Source organism: Oncorhynchus keta, chromosome 25 (assembly GCF_023373465.1).
Source record: "Oncorhynchus keta strain PuntledgeMale-10-30-2019 chromosome 25, Oket_V2, whole genome shotgun sequence".
NCBI lineage: Eukaryota > Metazoa > Chordata > Actinopteri > Salmoniformes > Salmonidae > Oncorhynchus > Oncorhynchus keta.
Window position 1 is genome coordinate 2,553,181 of NC_068445.1, and position 19,969 is coordinate 2,573,149.

Genomic DNA, 19,969 nt, shown 5'->3' on the forward strand with positions numbered 1-19,969 from the left:
TCACATTGTAAATGTAGGTTCAAACAAAATATGTGAACTTGATGACAGTGTTAGTCATATAGCCAACAGCTATTTGGTAAACAATAAATGATTTGCAGGGTGAAATGCATTTGGAAGAGTGACAGTCAACATTCTTCTGGCTTTTTAAATACTGTATGCTCTTGAGATAACATCCATACAGTTGAGGTTAATATGTGGCTCCTTCATCCATGTTCTCGTCACTGCCGGCACCAAAATCATCACCATCTTCAAAGTAGCTGGCAATGTAGTCATTTTCCTACAAAAAGGCAAGTGTTAATTGTGACATTCCCCATTTGTGTGAATGCCCTTATGTAACTGTAGTCAGCTGGTATTTTGGACACAGTAATTGCAGAATAACTGCAGTTACACATTACTGTAAACCACTTATTTTGGATGCAATATTTTCAGCATTTTGCAATTGGACTGCAGTCTTTTAGTAAGGGTGCCATGTGCATAGGTACTTGAGCTATTACATTTATACTGAACAAAAATATAAAACGCAACATGTAAAGTGTTGGTTTCATGAGCTGAAATAAAAGATACCAGAAATATTCCATGTGCATAAAATGCTTATTTCTCTTTTTGTGGACAAATTTGTTTACATCACTGTTAGTGACCATTTACCCATTGCCAAGATAATCCATCCACCTGACAGGTGTGGCATATCAAGAAGCTGATTAAACAGCATGATCATTACGTGCACTTTGGTAAGATTGGACATTGCTTATAACATCAGATCGAATGTAATCGATCTGGAGATGGATATCTGCCTTCCCAAAACCAAGCAGATTTTGGGGGTGTGTTACATGCCGCCCTATCAAGATCGAAATTGTGTGGTCAAGCTATTGATTAACTGACTACCTGTTACGTGAGGGCAGCAAGAAGCCAAGGTACGTTGCTAGCTAGCATTACACTTAATCAATCTTAACAATCACTAGTTAACTACATATGGTTGATATTACTAGTTTATCTAGTGTGTCCTGTGTTGCATATAATCAATGCAGTGCCTGTTAATTTTTCATCGAATCACAGCCTACTTCGCCAAACAGGTGATTTAACAGTGCTTTTTTCACAAATGCGGTTGTCGTTGCACCAATGTGTACCTAACCGTAAACATCAATACACAAGTACATATTTTTAAACCTGCATATTTAGTTAATATTGCCTGCTAACATGAATATCTTATAACTAGGGAAATTGTGTCACTGATGTGAAATGGCTAGCTAGTTAGCGGGGTGCGCACTAATAGCTTTTCAAACGTCACCCGCTCTGAGACTTGGGAGTATTTGTTCAGCTTGCTCTGCAAGGGCTGCGGCTTTTGTGGAGCGATGGGTATCGCTGCTTCGAGGGTGGCTGTTGTCAATGTGTTTCTGGTTCGAGCCCAGGTAGGAGCGAGGAGAGGGACGGAAGCTATACTGTTACACTGGCAATAAAGTGCCAAAAATAACATCCAATAGTCAAAGGTATAAGAAATATAAATGGTATAGAGAGAAATAGTCCTATAATAACTACAACCTAAAACTTCTTACCTGGGAATATTAAAAGGAACCACCTGTTCTCATGTTCTGAGCAAGGAACCTAGCTTTTTTTACATTGCACTTTTATTTTCTTCTCCAACACTGTTTTTGCATTATTTAAACCAAATTGAACATGTTTCATTTATTTGAGGCTAAATTGATTTTTATTTATGTATTATATTAAGTTAAAATAAGTTCATTTAGTATTGTTGTAATTGTCATTATTACAAATAAAAATAAATAAAACAAATCTGCAGATTAATCGGCTTTTTCTGGTCCTCCAATAATCGGTATCGGTGTTGAAAAATCATAATCGGTCGACCACTGGCTTTACTCAAAGGCAGTGGCATGTCGTTAGACAAAAAAAAAAGGGGCCTAGACAGCTGCCCTGGGGAAATCCTGATTCTACCTGGATTAGGTTGGAGAGGTTTCCATTAAAGAACACCCTCTGTGTTCTGTTAGACAGGTAACTCTTCATCCACAATATAGCAGGGGGTGTAAAGCCATGACACATACGTTTTTCCAGCAGCAGACTATGATTGATAATGTCAAAAGCTGCACTGAAGTCTAACAAAACAGCCCCCACAATCTTTTAATTTTCAATTTCTCTCAGCCAGTCATTTTTGTAAGTGCTGTGCTTGTTGATTGTCCTTCCCTATAAACATGCTGAAAGTCTGAAGGTGAGTCCACATACTCACATAGGCAGTAGCTGCTTTCAGGAACTCAACTGGCTGCTTGTTGATGCTGAAGTGTCCCAGATTAGACAGTGTTTGGTTTACAGGAATATTTACAGTTCTGCACCCAGATATCTGACTGATTACTTTCCATGTTAGGGTTGCACCAGATCAGGTGTTACTAATGTGTGCTTATAGTATACAGGTTCAGGAGTAATGCTGGGAAAGGTACTTTCTTGTATACCGGCGCCTCAGAATGGAATGAGTTGCCTCTACCCATAAAAACGTAATCTCTTGGCAGCTTTAAAAATAAAGTAAAAAAAAAAAAAAAAGAGTTTGATTTCTTCTGTGCCCATTTATATGTACCCTACGATATAACCACAATGAGATAGAAGTTCTTCGTTTTTATGTTTTATTATCATCATCTCGCCGCCATACTGTGTTCAACCGTGTCTGATCTTGCCTAGCCATCTTGTCTCGAGAGGACACAGTGGAAATAAGTCCCAGACTGTGTTATCCTTGATGATTTTACTCATGTGCATGTATGGCTTTTAAGTTTTATGTGTGCTTGTTTTTTTTTTTAAATGGTCGAATTAATAAACTAAAACAAGTTGTACTGGGGACAATAAAAGGCCACTAAAATGTGCAGTTTTGTAAAACAACAATGCCACAGATGTCTAAAGTTGAGGGAGCTTGCAGTTGGCATGCTGACTGCAGGAATATCCACCAGAGCTGTTGCTAGAGAATTTAATGTTGATTTCAGAGATTTTGTCAGTACGTCCACACAACAGCAGACCTTGTGTAACCACGCCAGTCCAGGAACTTCACATCCGGCTTCTTCTGAGACCAGCCACCCTGACAGCTGATAAAACTGTGGGTTTGCAGAACCTAATAATTTCTGCACAAACTGTCAGAAACTGTCACAGGGAAGCTCATCTGCGTGTTCATTGTCCTCACCAGGGTCTTGACCCAACTGCAGAACGGTGTCGTAACCGACTTCAGTGGGCAAATGCTCACCTTCAATGGCCACTGGCATGCTGGAGAAGTGCGTTTTTCACGGATGAATCCCGGTTTCAACTGTACCGGGCAGATGGCAGACAGTGTGTATGGCATTGTGCAGGCGAACAGTTTGCTGATGTCAACATTGTAACATAATGCCTCATGGTGGGGTAATGGTTTGGGCAGGCATAAGCTACGGACAATGAACACAATTGCATTTTATCTATGGAAATTTGAATGTACAGAGATACCGTGGCGAGATCCCGAGGCCTACTGTCATGCTATTCATTCGCCGCCAATCACCTCATGTTTCAGCATGATAATGCAAGGCCCCATGTCGCAAGGATCTGTACACAATTCCTGGAAGCTGAAAATGTCTCAATCCTTTCATGGCCTGCATGCTCACCAGACATGTCAACCATGGTGCATGTTTGGGATACTGTGGATTAATGTGTACGACAGCGTGTTCCAGTTCCCACCCATGTCCGGCAACTTCGCACAGCTATTGAAGAAGAGTGGGACAAAAATTCCACCTGCCACAATCATCAGTCTGATCAAGTCTATGTGAAGGAGATGTGTCGCGTGACATTAAGCAAATGGTGGTCACACCAGATACGGACTGGTTCTCTGATACACATACATATCTGTATTCCCAGTCATGTGAAATGCATAGATTAGGGCCTAATTCATTTATTTCAATTGACTGATTTCCTTATATGAACTGTAACTAACATTTTTGAAATTGTTGCGTGTTCCGTTTCTATTTTTGTCCCGTGTATATTGCGTATTGTGACCTTCAGACATTACATACACGTGTCATTTATCATCGGAGATGTCTCAATACCAAGTTGATTGTATGGAAGTATGTCAGCGAACAACTTGAAGTACAATACATTGTGTGATAGAAGTTGACTAAGGATGATTTAGATCCAAATTTGGCTTTATATTACAACTAGGGGAAGTCGGGTGTGTGTGTGTGTGGGGGGGGGGTTACCTCTTCTAATTCCTCCTCCTCCAACTCCTCTCCTTCAATTTCTTCCTCCTCTCCTTCCTCTGTAGTTTTCTTTTCTTCTTTCTCCTCATCTGACTTTACATCATCTTTCTTTTCAAGTTCCTGAAGAAATAGCCATTTTGTATGATTAACCAGACATACAAACAGCTTTCACACATAAAACATTACATGATGGGCATATTCATTTTTAAGTATTTAGTAAATATTTCATTATTCAAGTCAATGTTATCAGGCTATTAGAATGTAAAATCTGAATGTACAGATAATCCCAACTAGTCCCAACCCCTCCAGAGTTTGCTTGTTTTAAAATAATAAATCAATTTATAAGAAGTGAGAGGAATAAAAGGTGAAAGTGACTTACATCTAATTTACTGAGTACATCTGCTTTTTCTTTGCTTGACACCTTTATGGGTTTCTTCTTTGCGCCTACTAATATTACGTTCATTAGGAAATATAGATATTAGCAAAATCATAATGACATAGTTGTAATTTAAAAAAATATATGTTTGATTATCACTACACAAACTTTAAGTACCTGGTTTTACATTCAACTTTTTCTTTTGAGGCATCAGCTCTTTTGGAAAAAGCTGCCAGTCTGTAATGACACACAAGTGAGAAGTTAATAATATTGGGAATCAGACTCAGGTTTTGTTTAGGATATTTATTTCTACAATGAGGTTGAAATAACACTGAAATTGTGAAAATGTTGATAATGCCCTTTTAGTGCAAGAGCTATTTTTTATTTTTCTTACCCCCTTTTCTCCCCAATCAGTACTTCCGGCGCCGACAGACATGGCCGCCTCGCTTCGCGTTCCTAGGAAACTATGCAGTTTTTTGTTTTTTTACGTGTTATTTCTTACATTAGTACCCCACGTCATCTTAGGTTTCATTACATACAGTCGAGAAGAACTACTGAAGATCAGCGTCAACTCACCATCAGTACGACCAAGAATATGTTTTCCGCGACGCGGATCCTGTGTTCTGCCTTTACAAACAGGACAACTGAATGGATCGCATGCAGCGACCCAAGAAAACGACTCCGAAAAAGAGGGAAACGAGGCGGTCTTCTGGTCAGACTCCGAAAAGGGCACATCGCGCACCACTACCTAGCATTCTTCTTGCCAATGTCCAGTCTCTTGACAACAAGGTTGACGAAATCCGAGCAAGGGTGGCATTCCAGAGGGACATCAGAGACTGCAACGTCCTATGCTTCGATACATCGATGGCTCTGAACTAACTTTATTTAACTCTTTGCAAACTGGAAACCATTTATCCGGAGGCTGCATTCATTGTAGCTGGGGATTTTAACAAAGCTAATCTGAAAACAAGACTCCCTAAATTTTATCAGCATATCGATTGCGCAACCAGGGGTGGTAAAACCTTGGATCATTGTTACTCTAACTTCCGCGACGCATATAAGGCCCTGCCCCGCCCCCCTTTCGGAAAAGCTGACCACGACTCCATTTTGTTGATCCCTGCCTACAGACAGAAACTTAAACAAGAGGCTCCCAAGCTGAGGTCTGTCCAATGCTGGTCCGACCAAGCTGACTCCACACTCCAAGACTGCTTCCATCACGTGGACTGGGTCTTGTTTCGTATTGCGTCAGATAAAAATATTGACGAATACGCTGATTCGGTGTGCGAGTTCATTGGAACGTGCGTCGAAGATGTCGTTCCCATAGCAACGATAAAAACATTCCCTAACCAGAAACCGTGGATTGATGACAGCATTCGCGTGAAACTGAAAGCGCGAACCACTGCTTTTAATCAGGGCAAGGTGTCTGGTAACATGTCCGAATATAAACAATGCAGCTATTCCCTCCGCAAGGCTATTAAACAAGCTAAGCGTCAGTACAGAGACAAAGTGGAATCTCAATTCAACGGCTCAGACACAAGAGGCATGTGGCAGGGTCTACAGTCAATCACGGACTACAAGAAGAAACCCAGCCCAGTCACGGACCAAGATGTCTTGCTCCCAGGCAGACTAAATAACTTTTTTGCCCGCTTTGAGGACAATACAGTGCCACTGACACGGCCTGCAACGAAAACATGCGGTCTCTCCTTCACTGCAGCCGAGGTGAGTAAGACATTTAAACGGGTTAACCCTCGCAAGGCTGCAGGCCCAGACGGCATCCCCAGCCGCGCCCTCAGTGCATGCGCAGACCAGCTGGCCGGTGTGTTTACGGACATATTCAATCAATCCCTATACCAGTCTGCTGTTCCCACATGCTTCAAGAGGGCCACCATTGTTCCTGTTCCCAAGAAAGCTAAGGTAACTGAGCTAAACGACTACCGCCCCGTAGCACTCACTTCAGTCATCATGAAGTGCTTTGAGAGACTAGTCCAGGACCATATCACCTCCACCCTACCTGACACCCTAGACCCACTCCAATTTGCTTACCGCCCAAATAGGTCCACAGACGATGCAATCTCAACCACACTGCCCTAACCCACCTGGACAAGAGGAATACCTATGTGAGAATGCTGTTCATCGACTACAGCTCGGCATTCAACACCATAGTACCCTCCAAGCTCGTCATCAAGCTCGAGACCCTGGGTCTCGACCCCGCCCTGTGCAACTGGGTACTGGACTTCCTGACGGGCCGCCCCCAGGTGGTGAGGGTAGGCAACAACATCTCCTCCCCGCTGATCCTCAACACGGGGCCCCACAAGGGTGCGTTCTGAGCCCTCTCCTGTACTCCCTGTTCACCCACGACTGCGTGGCCACGCACGCCTCCAACTCAATCATCAAGTTTGCGGACGACACAACAGTGGTAGGCTTGATTACCAACAACGACGAGACGGCCTACAGGGAGGAGGTGAGGGCCCTCGGAGTGTGGTGTCAGGAAAATAACCTCACACTCAACGTCAACAAAACTAAGGAGATGATTGTGGACTTCAGGAAACAGCAGAGGGAACACCCCTATCCACATCGATGGAACAGTAGTGGAGAGGGTAGCAAGTTTTAAGTTCCTCGGCATACACATCACAGACAAACTGAATTGGTCCACTCACACTGACAGCAGCGCCTCTTCAACCTCAGGAGGCTGAAGAAATTCGGCTTGTCACCAAAAGCACTCACAAACTTCTACAGATGCACATTCGAGAGCATCCTGGCGGGCTGTATCACCGCCTGGTACGGCAACTGCTCCGCCCTCAACAGTAAGGCTCTCCAGAGGGTAGTGAGGTCTGCACAACGCATCACCGGGGGCAAACTACCTGCCCTCCAGGACACCTACACCACCCGATGTTACAGGAAGGCCATAAAGATCATCAAGGACATCAACCACCCGAACCACTGCCTGTTCACCCCGCTATCATCCAGAAGGCGAGGTCAGTACAGGTGCATCAAAGCCGGGACCGAGAGACTGAAAAACAGCTTCTATCTCAAGGCCATCAGACTGTTAAACAGCCACCACTAACATTGAGTGGCTGCTGCCAACACACTGTCATTGACACTGACCCAACTCCAGCCACTTTAATAATGGGAATTGATGGGAAATTATGTAAATATCACTAGCCACTTTAAACAATGCTACCTTATATAATGTTACTTACCCTACATTATTAATCTCATATGCATACGTATATACTGTACTCTACATCATCCTTATGTAATACATGTATCACTCGCCACTTTAACTATGCCACTTTGTTTACTTTGTCTACATACTCATCTCATATGTATATACTCGATACCATCTACTGTATGCTGCCCCGTACCATCACTCATTCATATATCCTTATGTACATATTCTTTATCCCCTTACAATGTGTATAAGACAGTAGTTTTGGAATTGTTAGTTAGATTACTTGTTGGTTATTACTGCATTGTCGGAACTAGAAGCACAAGTATTTCGCTACACTCGCATTAACATCTGCTAACCATGTGTATGTGACAAAGACAATTTTATATTTATATTCCGCAACGCCTTATATGCGTTGCGGAAGTTAGAGTAACAATGATCCAAGGTTTTACCACCCCTGGTTGCGCAATCGATATGCTGATAAAATTTAGGGAGTCTTGTTTTCAGATTAGCTTTGTTAAAATCCCCAGCTACAATGAATGCAGCCTCCGGATAAATGGTTTCCAGTTTGCAAAGAGTTAAATAAAGTTAGTTCAGAGCCATCGATGTGTCTGCTTGGGGGATATATACGGCTGTGATTATAATCGAAGAGAATTCTCTTGGTAGATAATGCGGTCTACATTTGATTGTGAGGAATTCTAAAATCAGGTGAACAGAAGGATTTGAGTTCCTGTATGTTTCTTTCATCACACCATGTCTCGTTAGTCATGAGGCATACGCCCCCGCCACTCTTCTTACCAGAAAGATGTTTGTTTCTGTCGGCACGATGCGTGGAGAAACCCGTTGGCTGCACCGCCCCGGATAGCGTCTCTCCAGTGAGCCATGTTTCCATGAAGCAGAGAACGTTACAGTCTCTGATGTCCCTCTGGAATGCTACCCTTGCTCGGATTTCATCAACCTTGTTGTCAAGAGACTGGACATTGGCAAGAAGAATGCTAGGGAGTGGTGCACGATGTGCCCGTGTCCGGAGTCTGACCAGAAGACCGCTACATTTCCCTCTTTTACGAAGTCGTTTTTTGGGGTCGCTGCATGGAATCAATTCCGTTGACCTGTTTGTAAGGCAGAACACAGGATCCGCGTCGCAGAAAACATATTCTTGGTCGTACTGATGGTGAGTTGACGCTGATCTTATATTCAGTAGTTCTTCTCGACTGTATGTAATGAAACCTAAGATGACCTGGGGTACTAATGTAAGAAATAACACGTAAAAAAAAAAAACTGCATAGTTTCCTAGGAACGCGAAGCGAGGCGGCCATCTCTGTCGGCGCCGGAAGTACAGGTGTCTAATTCTGACCAATGACCAGTCATCTTTTATTTGCATATGTATCCTCTGGAGCGCTACCCTCCCAGTTGTAACTAACCTGATTCAGCTTTTAAACTAGCTAATTATTAGAATCAGGTACGCTAGATGAGGGTTGGAGTGTAGTACGATAGCACTCCAGGAACAGGTTTGGAGAACCCTGCTCTAGAAAATCCCAGCTGCCAATCAGCACTGTATGTAAATATTTTTAAACTATCAACTCGCCAAAACGATCAGACTGAGCAGTTCAATAGCAAAAGGCGTGATTTATCAGACACAGTGATGATTTTAAAATACAATTTCAAAAAAAGCCTGCATGGGGACTTTAATCTGATAATGACCAAATTGACCAATTACCTGGAGTCCACTCCTCATCCAACATGTTTTGCCTCTGATACCTCTCCTTGTATCTTTCCACATCTATTTGATATGTAAACAGTAAAGGTTATGCATGGATACTCACACAAACTAAACACTCAATTAAGTCAGCAAGCACATTTTGTATCTGCTGGAAATATCTCTTAAATACTTATTTCTCCCGTAGTACATTAAGCATATGACCAAGTGAACTCAAACATACAGATAAAGCAGTCATTTCCGCTATACATCAATAAGCTATGGTAAGGCGGCACTTGATATGGATACATCATCTTACCCCAGAAAATAATGTGCTCTAAATCCAAGCTTAGTCAGGCCAGGAATTTCTAACTCAATATTCTCTCCTAGATCAGCTTCTCTGTCTCCAGATAAGGTATGGTTAAATAGCTAATTTCCTGGGTGTTACATTACCTCACCTCATGCCATTGTTTTAATGGATGATGAGATACACTCACCATTGCTGATAATGCACGCTCTCACCTCCTTTCCCAGCCAGAGGCTTGATGTTGTGGGGTAGTAGTCTCATGGTTCCCCTTATCTCCTGTTTCAGGGCTAGCATGTAGTCCTCATCTTCTCCCTCTTTCAAGGGCACAGGCTTGAACTCCACATCCTGAATGGGGAAAATAACTGCTGACGTGCCCTTGAGCAAGGCACTTAACCCTAATTGCTCCTGTAAGTCCCCCTGGATAATAGAGTCTGCTAAATCAGTGTCTCACAACTCTAGTCCTCCAGTAACCCCCAACAAGCACACTTGACTCAACTTAACAAATCATCAAGAAGTTGAATCATCAGAATCAGTTGAATGATGAGTTTTTCTGGGGCTCCAACTGAAATGTGTGCTATTGGTGGTACTGGAGGACTGGAGTTGGGTAACACTGTGCTAAATGACGTAAATGTACTATAAAGCCCATTCCTCCCACGACAATGTCACTTACTGGTCCAGGAAACAGAGACCATAAGCCCGGTAAATGCAGTCAGTATAGTACTACTCACTGGATACAGCTTGTTGGGCCCCTCTCTGGTCTGAGGCATATTCCCCCTGCTGAGGCCCAGGGATTCGATGTTGAAGCTGAAGGCAGCTATACCACGACCTTTACCACCAGCCATGTCTGCACTATGAGTGGGCTGCTGCTTCCAACACGCGATGACCTATATTACAGAGGACATAGTGATGTTCACATTCTCATGCACACATGCCCCCTTAGATGTCCTGTAAAAATGTTTTATACATATTAACTTTTTTGCTTGTTTCGCTGTAATACTACTAGCCACCTAGCAATTTTATGAAGTTGTCTTGAGCTAGCCCAGATTGGGAACCTATTTCCTAACCTCATAACTAGCTACCAAGAAGCTAGTTGCTTTTAGAAATGCTAGTATTTACACACTAGCATCGCTAGGAAGTAGCTTGCAAAAAAAAAAAAAAAAAAAAACATTAATAGAAAATCAATTAAAGACTTTCCAAATGTGGGTCTTTTTGTAAGCCCTTGTGTGTGTGTGTGTGTGTGTGTGTGTGTGTATATATATATATATATACATACACACATACATATATGCTGCCTGTATATAGCAATGTTATTTTTTACTCGTTTTTCACCGTGTCTTTATTCCGGGTGCCACTATTTCTATTTTGTATTTTTTTAACCCCGCATTGTTGGAAAAGGACACCCGTTGTTTACGAAGCATGGGACAATACCATTTTTAAAAATTTGATTTGTAGAACCACTTCCTCTCTGCTTATGTCAAAATTAAAATGCTTCACATGTGCCATACCTGCAACAACAAAAAAGCTATTAGTTGTTGGGGGGGACTTTTATTTTGCCATGAGGTAAGCAGAGTAACTGCATGGGTCTACAACGTTTGGAAATTTTGCTTAATTATATGTTCCATTAGATGTTTTATTTTATTCCCCCATGCATAAAGATAAAGCCTACAGACAATTGACAGAGTAAGCTGAAATATAATTGTACTTAACTTTTGGTTCCAGCGGACTATTCCGTTTTTTTTTTAACCATGTAATTTGCTTGCAGTTACCAAGAAGCCCTTTCAGGCTATCAATGAAATTCGAGTAGCTAGCAAGGTTGGTAGACTTTAGAAAAGCAAGCAACACATAAAATGTACTGAATAAAACGAATACAACTAATTTCCACCAGTCAGGAGGATACAGAGGTATGCTTAGATATGTCATGGCACCAGAATAAGACCCTCGATATTTATTGGAAAGAAGCATCAAGCTCATCACCTTGCACTTTCACCACCCTGTGAAGTTCATAAATTTTAATTTGCAATAAACTGGATGTTTTCCCGACACATAGTGGGAGGACCACACAACATGTCATCGGGTATCTCCAAATGTACTTTGATAGGATGGTTATTGGCCTATATCAATGTGCGCATAAGAGCGTTTCCAATGACATTTCTATCATAATTCATTTTTACCAACAAAAAAACGTGTCTAGCGTATTTTGTTTCGTCGACATTTAGAAAGTTTACCGGGAAATGTTGTTTCCATAAGGCCTGACAAAAATACATTTTTTGAAATTTAAATCCGACATGAACTTTACTCAAAAGGTTGGATGTCAACGCATCACTAACTACGTTTCGATCCAACCCTTTCATCCCCATGAATTACCTGATGTATGAGAAAACTAACGCCCGGGCTGATGGAAACATTAAATGCCGGTACAAGTTTATAAATGCTGACAATTGCCATTCGACATGGTGGGATCTTTTTGTGTCGGTAAAATTAATTATGCGAGAAAGGGTGGTGGAAACGCCTTCGCTCAAATATTGATACACCCATAACCATCATATCGAAGTACACTTGGAGTCATGCGATGATGATTATGTTGTGTGGTCCTCCCACTATGACTCGGGAAAGTAAGCAGTTTTTAGGCTACAGATGAAATACATTGATGCATTTCACAGGGTGGTGAATGTGCAAGGTGATGCACGAGGGTCATTTTCTGGTGACATGATCATCGATGCTTGCCTGCCGTTTGACAAATACAAATAATATCATTGATCCACAATACTCTCATAATGTAGCCTACCAGCACTGTTCTGCGAGCTGTTGGCCTGATAGAGCACATGTGTAAAGACCAGAGTGGGCACATTTGCTAGATAACGCAACGGTATTATGACAACCATCAGTAGAGTTGAAACATATTTGAAATCGCGAAAGTCAGTTTGATGGAAACAAATCTCTGGTGGGAAAATGCGCATATTGTTTTAGGCAGATTGTTGAATATTCGCATGAAAAAAGCTGTCACAAATTGGATGGAAACCTAGCTACATTCAGCCCATTTTGTGTATTGAAATCCACTGCATGTTGGTTATTTTTTTGGTTGAACTAGAATAGCGTGTTCTGTGTGGGTGAAATCAAATAGTCGAATGTCATGGAGTTAAAAGTAGGACCTAATTACCACGCCACCGGTGAATTGTAGGTCCTCGTCTTTCTCCTTTGCGCACAGCTGTTACTTAGCGATGCATACATTGGGCATTATTTATATGACGACATTGGGTAGGTGTGTTCTAGCCAATAGCTTTTGGTTTTCACAGTGCCGTCATACATCTATCCGTCCAGTCAACATGCGTTCCTCCCACAAGGGTGTGTCCGGTGGCCACCATTATTTTTGGGTATTAAAATCTTAGACATTCAAATACAGTGATATTACATGTGTGTAGGAGAACAACGGCAATTGACTGCAGCTTTTTACGCGTCGCCAAGTGAATGACCTGGCATGTCTGCCACGGACTGGTACGCGCATAAATCCCTCGGGGAAGGACTATATTGGATCCAGGAGAAGTTTTTCGAATCGTCAAACAGAGCTAATATTTGGCTCCTCCGAGGATCTCACCAAGACGTAGTGATAGACACAGGCTTGGGTTTGAGGAGCTTACCTGACTACATTAACTCCAAAGGTCTGCTTGGAGACGACCCGCAGCGAAAGAACCCCCTTTTGGCTATCGCCACCCACGCCCACTTCGACCACTCAGGTGGTCTGCATCAGTTCCAACAGGTCGGGGTCCACAGTGCAGAGGTCGATGCGCTTGCTAACGGAGACAACTTCGAGACGGTCACCTGGCTGTCCGATAGAGAGATAGTCCGGGCTCCCTGGCCGGGATGGAGGGCCAGGCAATACAGAGTCAAAGCTGTACAACCAACACATATACTACAAGAAGGTAAGAACCAAACATTCTATAGAGATACCAATGTGGTGGCATAATTGTTAACAGAAAAATCTAGAAGACCATTTGCTGTATGATGTTGCGATAAAGATATGGTCAATATGAATGTAATTACACAGCCCTTTAAGGATGTGTCTGCAACCCTTGTTACAGACTTTGCGTTGGAATACACTTTCACATTAGGCTGCATCCCAAGGGAAATTTATACTGCAGAGACTTGGCAGAGCACCAACACTGACCTCCCATCACGCACGCGCACACACACCTGCATTACCCCTCCCTTTTTTTTGTATTCCATCATACACTCTCAATAGAAGTCAGAGCGTTACAAATCTGACTGCGCATTCTTGAGGTGAGGTTCCACACCCTAAATAAGTCTATTGACTCATTTACATGAACTGTACAATCTTGTTGCTTATTTTATTTAACCTTTATTTTACTCGGCAAGTCAGTTAAGAACACATTTATTTATTTACAATGACGGCATGCCCCGGCCAAACCCAAATGTGCGCCCGTCCTATGGGACTCCCAATCACGGCCGGTTGTGATACAGCCTGGAATTTAACCAGGGTCTGTGGTGATGCCTCTAGCACTGAGATGCAGTTCCTTAGACCGCTGCACCACTCAATAGCCCTTATAATGGGTCCCATAGGAAAGAACTGGATACGTGCAGTGACATGTTGATTTTACAGAGTCAGCATAGTAGTACGGTACCCCTAGAGAAAAGTAGGGTTAAGTGCCTTGCTCAAGGACACGTCGGCAGATTTTTTCCACCTTGTCGGCTCAGGTATTTGAACCAGTGACTTTTCGGTTACTGGCCCAATGCTCTAACCACTAGGTTAGAAAGGCAAGGAAGGTTTTCCAATGGCTCGCAAAAAGGGCACCTATTGGTAGATGGGTAAAATGAACAAAAAACAGACATTGAATATCCTTTTTTAGCACTTTAGACATTAATTACAATGTGGATGGTTTACCAATACACCCAGCCACTACAAAGATACAGGAGTCCTTCCTAACTCAGTTGACGGAGAGGAAGGAAACCGCTCAGTGATTTCACAATGAGGCCAATGGTGATTTTAAACGAGTTACAGAGTTAAATGGCTGTGTTAGGAGAACTGAGGATGGATCAACAATATTGCAGTTACTACACAATTACTAACCTAAATGACATAGTGAAAAGAAGGAAGCCTGTACTGACTAAAAATATTCCAAAACATGCATCCTGTTTGCAATAAGCTTGAAGTAATACTGCAAAAAAAATGGAAAATAAATGTACTTTTTGTCCTGAATATAAAGCATTATGTTTGGGGCAAATCCAACACAACACATAACTGGGTGCCACTTTTCATATTTTCAAGCATGGTGATGGCTGCAATCATGTTATGGATATACTTGTCATTGGCAAGGACTAGGGAGTTGTTTAAAAAAAAAAAAATAGAAACGGAATAGAGCTCAGCACAGGCAAAGCCCTAGAGGAAAATCTGGTTCAGTGTGATTTCCAACAGACACTGGGAGACAAATCCACCTTTCAGCAGGACAATAACCTAAAACGCAAGGCCAAATATACACTGGGGTTACTTACCGAGACGACATTGAATGTTCCTGAGTGTCCTAGTTACAGTTTTGCCTTGAAAATGGCTGTCTAGCAATGATCAATAACCAACTTGGTAGAGCTTGAAGAATGAAAAAAATAATAATGGGTAAATATTGTACAATCCAGGTTTGCAAAACTCTTAGAGACTTACTCAAATACTCACAGCTGTAATCACTGCCAAAAGTGATATTAACATGTATTGACTCAGGGGGTTGAATACTTATGTTTTATTTTCCATGAATAATTTAAAAATAATGTAATCCCACATTGTAATACTACAAAATGTGGAAAAAGTCAAGGGGTGTGAATACTTTCTGAAGGCACTGTATATGCTATTTGATGACTTTGATGGATTTTATTTTAGCCAAGGAAATACAGCAGACGAGACCCGGCCATACTGAATTACGACAGAGCCTGAAAGGGAGAATGTACACATATTCAATCCCATCCAAAGAGATCAGACCACAACACAAGTTACATTCTTGCTTTGAAGACACACACACACTCCTGATCCATATTCTTAATTATGGCAGATCTTTGGTCCGTCTTGTCACATTTTCACGCATTGCCGCACACTTAAAAAAGTTGGCTCAAACTCCCCCAGCCAGCATCCGATCCCTGTGTAATCTAAGCACTGGTCAATACACTTCTGCTGCGTCAGTGCTGCAATGCAGTTGGAATATCTTATTGCTCAATGTGTCTGTTTTCCCCACCTTTCTCTCCTCATTCTCCCTCAGGTGATGTCATCAACCTGGGTGACAGGCAGCTGACGGTGCTGCACATGCCCGGCCACTCCCGGGGCAGCATCTGCTTGCACGATGGCGACAACAAGCTGCTGTTCAGCGGGGACGTGGTCTACGACGGAGCCATGATCGACTGGCTGCCCACTAGCCAGGTCAGCGACTACATCAGCAGCTGTGAGCGCCTGGTGGGGCTGGTGGACAGCGAGCAGGTGGACCAGGTAATGCCGGGACACTATCACACATTTGGCGCGAAGCAGCTCCACCGCATCGCCTCGGGGTACATCGACAAAGCTGGCACCTGCCCGGCACGCTTCTCCACGTTCGCCTGGAGGACCTTGGCTGGATTGGCGTTACGGGCCTCCAACACACGGGGCGGGGCATCTGCTAGCCAAGGGACAGGCTAGCATTTAGAGTCGCACAGGTAGACTGGGGATATGCGGGAGGTAATTTACCCCCTCAATGATCAGGAATTCTTTGTACTGTCAATCAGAAACTGCTGTGATCCAATGTATGTTATTTTACATCATTAATTAAAATGCCCCCACGCTTTACATCAGGCAATGATTGACAGAAAATCAAGATTCCCATCATTATGGGATGCATTCAAGACTGGAAAATGAATATATATACTGCTCAAAAAAATAAAGGGAACACTAAAATAACACATCATAGATCTGAATGAATGAAATATTCTTATTAAATACTTTTTACTTTACATAGTTGAATGTGCTGACAACAAAATCACACACAAATTATCAATGGAAATAAAATGTATCAACCCATGGAGGTCTGGATTTGGAGTCAAAAAAGTCAAACACTCAAAATTAAAGTGGAAAACCACACTACAGGCAGATCCAACTTTTATGTAATGTCCTTAAAACAAGTCAAAATTAGGCTCAGTAGTGTGTGTGGCCTCCACGTGCCTGTATGACCTCCCTAAAATGCCTGGGCATGCTCCTGATGAGGTGTCTCATGAGGGATCTCCTCCCAGACCTGGACTAACGCATCCGCCAACTGGACAGTCTGTGGTGCAATGTGGCGTTGGTGGATGGAGCGAGACATGATGTCCCAGATGTGCTCAATTGGATTCAGGTCTGGGGAACGGGCGGGCCAGTCCATAGCATCAATACCTTCCTCTTGCAGGAACTGCTGACACACTCCAGCCACATGAGGTCTAGCATTGTCTCGCATTAGGGCCAACCGCACCAGCATATGGTCTCACAAGGGGATCTCATCTCAGTACCTAATGGCAGTCAGGCTACCTCTGGCGAGCACATGGAGTGTGGCCCCCCAAAGAAATGCCACCCCAGACCATGACTGACCCACCACCAAACCGGTCATGCTGGAGGATGTTGCAGGCAGCAGAACGTTCTCCACGGCGTCTCCAGACTCTGTCACGTGCTCAGTGTGAACCTGCTTTCATCTGTGAAGAGCACAGGGCGCCAGTGCCGAATTTGCCAATCTTGGTGTTCTCTGGCAAATTCCAAACGTCCTGCACGGTGTTGGGCTGTAAAGCACAACCCCCACCTGTGGATGTCGGGCCCTCATACCACCCTCATGGAGTCTGTTTCTGACCGTTTGAGCAGACACATGCACATTTGTGGCCTGCTGGAGGTCATTTTGCAGGGCTCTGGCAGTGCTCCTCCTGCTCCTCCTTGCACAAAGGCGGAGGTAGCGGTCCTGCTGCTGGGTTGCTTCCCTCCTACGGCCTCCACGTCTCCTGATGGCCTGTCTCCTGGTAGCGCCTCCATGCTCTGGACACTACGCTGACAGACACAGCAAACCGTCTTGCCACAGCTCACATTGATGTGCCATCCTGGATGAGCTGCATTACCTGAGCCACTTGTGTGGGTTGTAGACTCAGTCTCATGCTTCCACTAGAGTGAAAGCATCGCCAGCATTCAAAAGTGACCAAAACATCAGCCAGGAAGCATAGGAACTGAGAATTGGTCTGTGGTCAGCACCTGCAGAACCATTCCTTTATTCGGGGTGTCTTGCGAATTGCCTATAATTTCCACCTGTTGTCTATTCCATTTGCACAACAGCATGTGAAATTTATTGTCAATCAGTGTTGCTTCCTAAGTGGACAGTTTGATTTCACAGAAGTGTGATTGACTTGGAGCTACGTTGTGTTTAAGTGTTCCCTTTATTTTTTTGAGCAGTGTATATATATTTTAATATAATATTAAGAATAAGTTGTGTGATTGTTGGAATGTGCTTTCACGTTAGGCAGCATCTCTTATGGCGGTGTTTCTCTACCCCAGAACTCAGTTGCATATTTTTGTATTTGCCCAGCCGGAATAACTAATGAAGAGCTAGATGGTTAGTTGTCGAGTCAAATATTCAACCTTAAGGAGGCTCTTGGATCAGAGATGAGTAACACTGCCATAGGGGAAATAAGGTGACAGGCAGCACACCACCTACTGACCTCAACACAGACAGAAAGAGAGAGAGAGAGAGAGACACATTCACACAGACAGAGCATGACCGTCTATATCTTTGTAACCTCGTCCCCAGGCTAACAGAGAGAAAGGCGGCTGGTGGACGAGACTATATATTTTGTAACACTGCATAAAGCCATCACAAGTATTAGCACATTCCTGAAATGAGACATTCCAGTTACTGTTGCTTTTTTCTTTTACTTTCAACACTGAGGAAAAGGACATTTTCAACAGCACAAATTCCCATTGAAAGATTCATGTGATAGTTTGGCTGCAAATACCAATTCTGAAGATCCCTCTAGCGAATGATTTGACTAATCCAATGATTTTAAATTCATGACTGGAAGTGCACAGTGTGGGAGACGGGTGGAGAATTGGCACGCATGCTTGGATCCTGTGTGCAGAGAATGACAAGGATAACTGGGTCACCAATGGCTCTCGCAGTACATTGTCTGGATAGCTGAAATACGCTACAGCAGTTTTCAACTTTAAATGGATAAAATATTCATTCAGTCCCTAAACTATGAAACAGAACACTGCGTTGGCATGTACTATGTCTGCATACATTTTGGGTCAACTGACAAGAGTTTAACGGGGGAGGCCATCATTGTAAATAAGAATTTGTTCTTAATTAACTGACTTGCCTAGTTAAATAAAGGTTAAAAAAAATAATTTAAAAAACAAAGTGTCTGTCTAACTTGGCCCGATTTGTTATTAATCCTTTGCCTGCATCACAACATCTTTTATTTCCAGTTCTGATTATGCATAAGTGATTTGAGGTAAAGGAAACAAGGTAATTAAATGGAACGATAATGTAAGGTTAAGTTAAAAGGGCCATACAATTTCAATTCTGCATAATAGCACAGCATTTTATAAACTTCACATGTTGATATGCTTCCATATGACTGGTTTCACATTTGTCTCCAGACATTAGAAGGTAAATATATATATTTTCACAATTCCCTTAATCAAACAGATTACTCATTTACTTAGCTCTTATGAAGTTGTAAATTACAGTGCATGGAGATTGACGTTATCTATCAGGGGGGAAAAGTTAATGCTTTTTCCACTTGGAACTGGTAGATTCACTAGAACTTACTCATGGTTTACTATAACGTAAAGGTGATGGAATTATGTCAGTCAGAATACAGCGTCTGTGGCCACACCTTCATTTATTCGTCTCCACCTCTAACTAATAGGTGAATAGCATGCTATTCTCATGCTTAAGTTCAAGGTCAGAATACGCAGAGAGAAAAGAGCACAGAAAATTGAATAAGGTTCCATACACGTGCTTACCTCAGGTCAGAAACGGGCCCATGTGTTGAATGGTCATATGGGGTGAAATGTGTATCTATTTGAGTATGTCAGCACATAGTCCATTTGACCTGACAAAGATTCTTGTGGATCGAAACGTTGTCAATAAAAGTGGTAATTGGGAGCATATTCAGTGTGTGGGCCTTTCTGTTCAACATTGACAAAAAGCTTGTTTGCTCTAGAGCAGGGCTGTTCAACGTT

General features: G+C 42.7%; 2 protein-coding genes across 7 annotated transcripts; one reads left to right on the top strand and one right to left on the bottom strand.

Annotated features, from left to right (window-relative positions):
* Window positions 1-12: 12 nt before the first annotated feature.
* polr3g (polymerase (RNA) III (DNA directed) polypeptide G) lies at window positions 13-13,528 on the bottom strand. 6 transcript variants are annotated; one of them, XM_035735361.2, is made up of 8 exons: window positions 13,389-13,528; window positions 10,482-10,637; window positions 9,969-10,098; window positions 9,468-9,530; window positions 4,759-4,818; window positions 4,585-4,652; window positions 4,206-4,325; window positions 13-277 (listed from the first exon to the last, which is right to left on the bottom strand). In XM_035735361.2, the coding sequence occupies exons 2-8, from the start codon at window positions 10,593-10,595 to the stop codon at window positions 188-190; spliced, it is 645 nt and encodes a 214-aa protein (XP_035591254.1). In that variant the 5' UTR covers window positions 10,596-10,637; window positions 13,389-13,528; the 3' UTR covers window positions 13-187. The 6 variants fall into 6 exon arrangements, with proteins under 6 accessions (XP_035591254.1, XP_035591253.1, XP_052334451.1 ...); XM_035735360.2 differs by lacking the exon at window positions 13,389-13,528 and adding an exon at window positions 12,911-13,033; XM_052478491.1 differs by lacking the exon at window positions 13,389-13,528 and adding an exon at window positions 12,539-12,592.
* mblac2 (metallo-beta-lactamase domain containing 2) lies at window positions 13,093-19,900 on the top strand. Its single transcript, XM_035735357.2, has 2 exons — window positions 13,093-13,670; window positions 16,008-19,900. The coding sequence occupies exons 1-2, from the start codon at window positions 13,229-13,231 to the stop codon at window positions 16,415-16,417; spliced, it is 852 nt and encodes a 283-aa protein (XP_035591250.1). The 5' UTR covers window positions 13,093-13,228; the 3' UTR covers window positions 16,418-19,900.
* The last annotated feature ends 69 nt before the right edge of the window (window positions 19,901-19,969 follow it).

What these genes read in the sequence shown, in the direction of transcription:
- mblac2 (XM_035735357.2), top strand. Translation starts at nt 13,229, where the DNA reads ATGTCTGCCACGGACTGGTACGCGCATAAATCCCTCGGGGAAGGACTA. An exon ending in AACACATATACTACAAGAAG is followed by an intron (nt 13,671 to 16,007) that starts GTAAGAACCAAA and finishes ATTCTCCCTCAG; the next exon opens with GTGATGTCATCAACCTGGGT.
- polr3g (XM_035735359.2), bottom strand. Translation starts at nt 11,256, where the DNA reads ATGGCACATGTGAAGCATTTTAATTTTGACATAAGCAGAGAGGAAGTG. An exon ending in AAATCAAATTTTTAAAAATG is followed by an intron (nt 10,638 to 11,181) that starts GTATTGTCCCAT and finishes TCTGTAATATAG; the next exon opens with GTCATCGCGTGTTGGAAGCA. An exon ending in ATGTACTCAGTAAATTAGAT is followed by an intron (nt 4,326 to 4,584) that starts GTAAGTCACTTT and finishes CTATTTCTTCAG; the next exon opens with GAACTTGAAAAGAAAGATGA.